At 43.7% G+C, this 9,390-nt stretch overlaps 1 protein-coding gene across 2 annotated transcripts in view; it reads right to left on the minus strand.

Moving 5' to 3' along the window:
- ZNF592 (zinc finger protein 592) overlaps positions 1-8,853 on the minus strand; it is an 88,026-nt gene extending 79,173 nt beyond the window's left edge. For both annotated transcript variants that reach the window (XM_019504562.1, XM_019504561.1), the window contains exon 1: positions 6,486-8,853. In XM_019504562.1, the coding sequence (XP_019360107.1) occupies positions 6,486-8,822 (2,337 nt within the window). In that variant the 5' untranslated portion in view covers positions 8,823-8,853. The remainder of the gene's footprint in view (positions 1-6,485) is intronic.
- Positions 8,854-9,390: the final 537 nt, after the last annotated feature.

Raw genomic sequence — 9,390 nt, forward strand, 5'->3', positions numbered from 1 at the left:
AGGAACAGATTCAAGAAATGTAGAGAGCAGAGAAGCAGCAGTTGTGCCAGGGCGGTGAGTTCATCGATCATTCCACATCCATCCAGGCAGTCATGCAGAGTGGTGCTCCTCAGCAGGAACAAAACGAGGAGTGCTTTCTTGGCTTTCTTTCTGTAATGCTCTCTCTGGAGAACATCATGCCCCAGGAGCTGAAAGTGTAACAGAATTTGAAGGCTACTGACAAGTGTTTCCTGAGTATCAGCTTGTGCACGTGCTCCTTTTGCCTAATTGCCCTATGGGAGGTAGCGGGAGGAGTGGGGGGGAGGGGGGGGTTTGGTTGTGGACCCAGTGGCTGAGTGGGTGGGTGTGGGTGTTTTCACAGGATGAGATCCACATGCACACCCCACCATACACATGCACCCATACTCCCTTTGCACTGCCATACACTGACCCCCACATCCACACCCCCTTTCACAGCCCAGGCACCCTCCCCCCACACACAGCTCCCCACAAGTCACATACCCACCCACACCCACATGCTCCCTCACCCCACATACCCACACACCCCCACAAACCTATACCCACCCCCCACAATATACAAGACTAAGACTTCATTTTAAGCTATTGCACAATTCCCTCCATGTACACTACACAAACGCATGTAAATCAGGACAACAATATTTTCTGAAATCAGATTAATGAATGCTGTAGATGTTTCCTTTTTAAAATATAATTTGGTATTTTTCTGGTTCCAAGATGGCACAACCCCTTGATGAAAGGAGTACTTCTGGGGGCAAGGGGATGGACTTCTGGTGGCAAAGATCAGGTGTTAGGGGGTGGGACATCCAGTCACAAGATGGTGGAGGGGCACCTGCCAAGGGGTGGAGCTACCCATGCAGCCTTTGACAGCTTGCCAAAACTCGGTAAGTTGCCCTCCACCCAAAATAATTGCCCACCTCTTGTTTACATGGCCAACCCCAAAGGGTGTGTGGTGGGGGGCAGGTAAGCTCTCCCTGAAATGCTCCATCTTTCATAACACACCACTGGCTACACATATAATAATACAGCTGGAAGAGTTGTCAGAAGTTATCTAGTCTACAACACTGCTCAAGGTGCATCATCTTCATCTAAACTGCACTTAAAGACTTCCCAGGACAGAGGTTTCAGAAGCTCCTTAGGTAACATGTTAACCACCCTCATGGTTAGAAAGTTCTCCCTGATATCCAACCTATATTTTCCTTGCTTCAGTTTGAGCCCAGAATTTCTTGTTCTATTTTTAATACAAAAATCAGCTGGTTATCATCACCAACCTCTTTATAGTAAATGAAGAGGTATCAAGTTGGCCTTCAGTCTTTTCTTCTCTATGCTAAATAAGCCCAGTGTTTCCAAGCTTTTCTTCTATATTTTCTAGACTTCATATCATTTTAGTTGCTTTCTTCTAGGTGCTCCACTTGGTTCACGTCCTTCTTGAAGTTAGGTGCCCACAGTGCACCACCTAAGGCTCTACCATTGCTGGACAGAGCAGAAGACTCTTCCTACAGTTTCTCTCCAGCCCTACTGCTTGTACAACCCAGTAGGCAATTAGATCTTTTTTTTGCAGGAATATTCCACTGTTGCCTCAGATTCAGCTTGCAGTCCACTATAGCCTGTAGTTTTCTAGGACACTGCAGGCTAGCCAGTTGTTCCCATTTTGTATTCCAGTATTTGATCGCTCTTTCCTAAGCACAGCAGTTTGCACTTGTCCTTACTGAATTTCATCCAATTTTTTCAGACCATTTCTCCAATATATTGAGTTCATTTTGAATCCTAATCCTATTCTCTTAAGTGTCTGCTAACTATCCAGCTTAGTGTCACCCAAAAATTCAGGAGATGTTCAATTTTAAAAAAGAAAATAAACTGTATGTCTGAATGCTTAACAGGAGCAAAGATGAGTTGGGGGGAACCTGGAGAGGGGTTTAAGGCTGTAGGCAAGGGAAGGGAGTAAAGGGGAGGGAGATTAAGAGGACTACAGTCAAGGGTAAGTAATGTTGGAAGGGGGTGACATGGACACGGACAATATGATGAGTTGGGTGGAATAAGGATATGGGCACTTATCAGTCCTGCATTTTCCCCTCCTGGGTGTGTGCTGGGACCAGAGAGGGTCCTGCCACTCTCCCTGTGATGTTGTATGGAACAAAGACTTTGTCTGTCTCCAGCCATGCGTGGGGGACATGGTGAGGGGGCTTTCTTTATGAGTGCCTCTTTGTTCCTACCAACATTGAGAGCTAGAATCAAGGGAAGCCCTGATCTAAGTATGGAGCTGAAAGCAGATATGTAGAAAGCATATACCAAAAACATAGTGCTAAGACTGGGGTAAGAAGTCTTTAAGAATGGGCATGCTGGATGCATACCTCAGGCTTTCAAGCACTGGGAATAGAGGATGAGAATATGCACCAAGATGCCCAAGGCAGTTTATAAGCTTTGAAGATAATGCTCCAAGCCATATACATCTAGCTGAGAACATTACATCAAGATGAACAGGCCACTTTACATTTCTCTACTCCACCTATACTGCAGGAAAAGGTGTACAGCTCCTTCCCTCTAATCTTCATCCATACTCCCTAAAAAAATTTCTCCTCCAGTTTTAGCCTGTGCATGGCATCTAGATCTAGCAAAGTAATGAGCAAAGATTAATTTTGGACAACATTAGAGCAAAGATCCAGTTCCAGTACAGGCAGAGTTGAGAGGACTTTTCTGGTTCAAGGCTATTCTTCCAAGGACTCTCAAATCCACTTGCTTATTTGGATTGTCTTGAAATGTACTGAGCTTCACGGGGTCACAAGGAAAAATTCAGGGATTCTCATTTCAGGTTTTCTAGGCAAGAGGTTCCCAAGACACAGATGCCTCAAAGAGGTCAGCTACTGCATTTCTTGAAGTTCACAGGCTCTGTGAATGTTTTCACATACATCTACCTTCTAAAGTGCTGATAGCTAAATGGGACAGGAGTGGAGGGTGTCTTTGAAATGGTGGTGGGTGGGCAGAGACTTATATTGTGGAGGAGAGGAATGGAGAAGACAGACACATTAGTCTTCATTCATGTTTTGAACATTATTGTATTAAAAACTGCCAAAGGCGTTGGTGCTTAGGCCTGTCTGAGATGTTGCTACTGGGCTGTTAGCAACCACATATTTCAAACAGTTGGAAGCATGGTCACTATCCCCTTTCCACCATAACCAAGCAGTACAGAGAGAGGATGCAAGCAGTCACACAGCACTTATGCAGCCTAGCCTGGGAATCTGAAAACCTGGGCCGTATTCACAGCCATACCACTGGCCTCCTGGGTAATGGTGGAAGAATTTATTTTACCTCTCCAGGCTTCAGTATCCTTAATTTCTACAAAAGGGGATAATACTACTTCCTTCCTTGGCAAACTGCTTTGTGATCCTATGATAAAAAGCCTTTATCTGGCCCCAGAGACATCTCACACACATAACAACTGTGGTATAATCATATTGGTACGAACATACCTGTGTGACCTCTAACTCCTACCAATATCATTTCTTTCTATCAAAGAACCTAAGACATTCACTGACAAAGAAGCTTTTTTTAAATCCAGTACAGCTTATTGGATTTTGATTCTTCCTTAGTATCTTGAGCACTTTCAGAATGTTGATTCCACCAAAACAATGTCACACTTTAGTGGTCTAGAAATACGAATTACACAATCAGTCCAACTTACCAGTCTCCTCTGTAAGCAGTATCCCAACACAACCTCAGTGCACATGCTCTGGCTTTGGCTTTTCACAGGGCTACTTGGGCTTGTCACCTTAACTCCCCATTTCCTGATCTTCAGAACACTGGGTTTTGCTGAATTTGACATTAGTAGAAGACACAAGATACTACAGGACAATCTTAACTGCAGGTTAACAAAATCTTTTTGTCAGTAAATTGTTATCCACTTTCAACAAGCTCTACAGATTTCTCTTGGCTTCCATGAATGTTCTTTCTTCTGTAAACAGGAATCTTCCCCCACTTAGTGACAGCTTCATCATTTAAATTGAGTAAAGCCATCATGAGGTGTCATTACCAAAGAAGCAGCTCTAGCTACACAGTGTGTTAAAAGTAACTTAAAATATACATTCAAGGGCCAGCTGCTAAGGCCACCAAACCTTCATTGGGTGCGTAGACACAACTTTATCTTTAAAGGAGTGCTTATACGGTCTCCTGGAATGCAGAGACTGAAAAGGACTTGGGGTAAAACAGCAGAGACCCAACTGAACATGAGTTCCCAGTACAATACTGTACTTGAGAAAATGAACATGAGCAAACTTTCAGGTTATACCCATGGAACTATCAAACAGGACTAGGAAGCTAGCATTAGTAAGACCATTACTGAAATACTGCATACAGTTGTAGTACCCATGCTTCAAAAAGAAAAAGTTGAAAAATTGGAAAAAGGTTTAGGAAGGAGGTACAAGAATGCTGAAGAACATGATATACCATGAGAGGCTTAAGTAGCTCAATCTATTTAGTTTATCTCAGAAAAAAGCTAAGAGGTGACATGAAGATGAACTACTGGCACCGAACATAGAAATGACATTTCTGATAATAGCTGGTAGAAGCTAGGAGCAAGTTGTTTGTGGATGCTCTCACATGTAAGGCTTTTAAATCAAGACCAGGCATCTTTCTTAAAAACGTGCTATTTCTCAAACAAAAGGGATGCGTCTATGGCAAAGTTTAATTCTTTGCCCGGGGTCCTACAGGAAGCCAGGATAAACAACTAAAACAATCCCTTTTGCTCTTAAAATCTCTGACTAATCTAAGACCAGTGGATCAGGTAATCCATTCCTTGCTTGTGGTACAGATCTAACAGGGAGAAATACTACAGCAAATAAAGTGGGTCACATAAAGTTTAAAATTCCAGAGTAGCACTCCCAATAGTTTTCTTATCTAGAGTATTGTTAGTTGAAAAACTAAGGAAAAATGGTCTGATCTGGAACAAACAGCTGTCTTGTCTAGGGCAGAGACAGACCAGACCACGCCATGACAGCCTGAAGGCCTGATTTATGGATCCAATTAAGAGAATTACACCTGGGGTCTCCCAGCATTTACAATTCAGATACATCCTATTAGTAGCTAAAAATATATAGAAAGCTTTGCCTTCTTTAAATTGCCTGCTGTTTAACTACTGGTTGTTTAAGAATATTTGCTAAGGATGTTATACGACAGACCATCCCCTCAAATAATCTGAGGGGCGGTCTTGCTGTGCAACAATGGAATGCCCCCTCTTTGGTTTCTGTGGGTAGGGCAGGCCAAGGAGTTTTAGGATTGCACAGAGTCTCTGCTTTCAAAGGAACAAATTCCTCACAGCTAGAGATCAGTTATCATGCAGAAGTGTGCCAGAGCACTGTGGAGACAGCAGCAGTTTCTTCAACTGGGTGAGAAGCCTTTTACTTGAGTCCTTTGCTGAGGAGCAGAGTGTGCGCACCAACATGCAGGGCTCCTGCTTTAATATCCCACCAGAAGCCTCTGGCAGGTCTGGGCCCAATTACAAGCAGGGCAAAAAAGAGCCTGCCACAATACTGCAGGATGCTGCATTTCTGGCCTTTTGACCTCTCTTCTTTCATTGATGCCTCAGCAGGCCAACTATATAACCCAGGCCTCAGAGTTCAAAGTGCTACGCAAATGAAACCCATTTCAAAACCTTATGAAAAGCTTAACTTAAACATGGTCACATGACTCCCTCAACAGACTTTAACTTTAAAACCCTCTTTAATTAAACAGCTGCCCTTCTGCCGTTCACCTACAGAGTTCTGGCATACTTCTTTCTGAGCAACTACTGATCTCCAGCTCTCAGGAATTCCTCCCTTTACAAACTGAGAATCCGTGCAAGTCCAACACTCCTCTGCCTACCCTGAGCCTCTTCTCTCTGCAAAGCAGCAGTAAGGGCTAATTGCTCAGTGTTTCTTGTACTGACAAAATCAAAACTAAGGACTATGATGCTTAAGTGCAAGCTCCTCAAAGGCACATAGAGCGTGCATCTACATGAGAAGCTAAAGGCGCAGTAAACCAATTCTACTGCGCGTTAGCACAGCAAGCAAAACCCGCATTAATGCGCTATTATGCGCAGTACAATTTGTCTACTGCACATTAGCATCACAGAAAAGTGTGCACTGGTGCTAATGTGCAGCAGCACTGATTAAGGCACGTTAAGTTAGTACTTGTAATTACAGGTACTAACTGAACTTAATGTGCTGTAATTACAGCCCATTAAATGAATGTGTAGATGTGCCCAGAGAGATCACCACCCTCTGTCCCTAGTGCAACAGTGCTTTGGTGCTTGCAGCCCAACATTTTAATGCAAGTTGCTTCCTAGTTCACTCTCCAACATCACTGCTAAATCTGGCTCCAATACAATAACAAGAGCATAAATAATTCACTTCCTACCTTGATGCTTAATTTATTTTTCAAAGGGTAATTCCTTTAATGCATAAACACATAACCAATATGTCAAAGAAATTACTTACCAGTCCCTCATTATCTTCTGAAGTTCTCTGGTAATGTGCTGCTAAAGCAACATAATCTGGTGCCTGCTTGTTACATTCGAGACACTTCAGTCCCTGACGGATTAGCCGCAATGGGTCCGTATAGAGAGGCATGGCTGGTTGAACGTTGGTAGATGTTCCCATACCACTTCCCAATGTAGCACTGGATTTACATGAAGAAGACGACAAGTGCAAAGTTTGAGGAGCCAAACACACTGAAGAGCTTGTAGGAGAGGGTGAAAACATTTGGTCTATGGAAATTGGTTTCATTAACAGCTGAGAACACTGCATGATAAACCCTTTACTCTTGTGATCTCTTGCATGTTTAAGCAAACTACACTTATTAAAGAAGAGCAGCACCGTTGAACACTGAGTGCACATTACTTCAATGTGGACACTTCGCCTACTATAATGTTGAGTTAGGCTTTTCTCTAAGGCAAATGAATCCCCACATTCTAGGCAACAATACCCAGATGTAGGTAAATGAATACTGCTGTCAGATGGTGGGCTGAGGTTTGGAGTATATATTGGCACAGGATTGGCACTATGTAGTACTTTATTAAATGCCTCCACAATTACAGGAGCAGCTTTCTTTACTTGATGAACCAGTGGCACTGTCATTTGCGTTAGCTGAGGCTGGTTTCGTCTTTGCACAGATGATTTTGCTGCAACGGAAGCAGCAACGCTGTGTGGGACTAAATTGAGATTTGCCAAATGTATCGCCTTGGGAAGAAGGCTGGAAGTGGTCGAGTTAGATGGCTGTATTGCAATGCCCTGCTGTTGCCTCTTACCGGGCTGCTGACTGATAGCACCTATTTTTATGGCACCACTGCTACAGTTGGACACGGGAGACAAAGATGCAGTGGATGTGCTGTTTGCGGCAATATCTACTTTCATGCCATCAACCAGGGGGCTTGCTACATTTGACACCTGAATAGTCACAGTGGCTCCATTTTTTGTGGAAGTCTTGTTTGCCTCATTTTCTATAACAGCACTGGTATCAGGTGAAGGAAAGGATTTAATAAATTCTTCAGTAGCTAAGCTTTCTGCAGGTGATTCTTCAGAAGATTTGCCCAGATCATCACTTTCTGGCAAAATCCGAGTAACAGTTCTTTTAATTTCACCAGAGGATGTCTTAATAGTCTTTATCCTAACTTTGGGAATGGCTGGCGGAGAGCCAGCTGCCATGGAAGGAGAGCCTTTTCCACTGCTATCACTGCACACGCTCCGAGGACTTTCAGGCTGCTTGTTGGTCTTTCTCACCACCTCAAGGGGGCTTCTTGGACTCTTTGGTGACTTGGGCATTTTGGGACTGCCCTTAATACCATCTTTAAAAGAACCAGAAGGTTCTTTTGTAAGACTTGCTTGATCGTCTTTTGGGATACATGCAACTTTTTTGGCCTGCAGAGCTACTAATGCAGCAACACAAGAGGACAACTTGGAGTGGGTTGGCTTTAGACGCTGGCGAGGCGGGACTGAAGAAGAGATGTTCACATCAGGTATAGACACTTTGCTTTCCCCCAAGTTATTGTTGTGGAGATTTCCAAATGTCAAACCTTCTCCAAGGAAGCTGTTGGTATCCACCAGATCTTTACTGGACTCTACAAACTTCTCTGTTGTTTTCTCCTGTTCTCTTCTGTTCATATCCAGCCGACTTTCTTGGTGGCAGTGAATTTCCATCTTTTGTTCCTTTTTGCAATATTGATCAAACATACTTAACTCTGGCTCTGGTAACGTCCGAAGATGATCTAGAGCAGAAGCCCCAGTTGGAATATACATTTGAGGTGCTGGGAAATATAGAGTTTGGGCATGTTTTGGTTTATCGCTAATATTGTTCTCTTTGAATGAGTCCTCCGGTTCTGGACTAGAGATAGGGCTGAACTGACTGAATGTTGGTAAAGGCTCTGACTTTGATTGGTCCAGTTTTTCTGGGTAGTTTCTTGAGTTATCACCATTGATAAAGGCCGAATCAAATTTCCCATAATGGTGCACTAAATTGTGAGGCTCTGAGGGCAAATCAGATGCACGGAATCCATTGTGTAACAGACCAGGTCCAAGGTGATTCCCCTCCTTTTCTGCTTCAAAGGACTCCTGACGACTTGTGTTTTTCACAATAACACTCACAACAGGCGTATCAGGAGCTGGCACTGAGTGGGACAAGGACACATTTTCATCTATACATATTCCAGATGGCTTCAGGTGATTTTCATTGTCCTCACCAGTTGACTGAATGGTCTCCTTGGCATCAAGGCTAGTCGGGTCTGGGATGTCAAAAGCAGCCAAAAGGTCATCAAAGTCCGGGGTTTTCATGTCCCCCATGATGAAATCTAAAATTAAACGCAAAACATGTTATCATATTTCTTATTTTTTCCCCACTGAAAAACCTTTACTTGGATAAAATATTGGATGACGTCAAAAGGAAAATAAAAGATAGGGTTCTGGCCAGTACATGGAGGGCAGGACAGGAACTTTCAGCATGCTGTAACTTTAATTATGTAAATAAAAGTTCAGAAATTTCTTAAGGTTAGCTGCAGAAAACAAACTCAGAGGTTTTTCTTAGATTTCATAGACATTAGGGCTGGAAGGGACCACGGAAGATCATCAAGTCCAGCCCCCTGCCCAAAGGGCAGGAAGTCAGCTGGGGTCACAGGATCCCAGCAAGATAAGCATCCAATTTTCTCCTGAAGGTGTTCAGTGTAGGTGCTTAAACCACCTCAGATGGCAAGCTGTTCCAGACTTTGCAGGCAGGCGGAGCAAGTAGAAAGCAGCCAGCAGCCTGCACATGGGGGCAGGAGCCACCTGGCTGAAGCTGCCCCAGCCAGAGTGGCACAGCAGGGCCAGGAGCAGGAGGACAATCCACTGCTGGAGGCAAGGGGAGCTACGACAC

The sequence above is a fragment of the Gavialis gangeticus genome, unplaced genomic scaffold (genome assembly GCF_001723915.1).
Source record: "Gavialis gangeticus isolate Ggan-Ray unplaced genomic scaffold, GavGan_comp1, whole genome shotgun sequence".
NCBI classification, from domain to species: domain Eukaryota; kingdom Metazoa; phylum Chordata; order Crocodylia; family Gavialidae; genus Gavialis; species Gavialis gangeticus.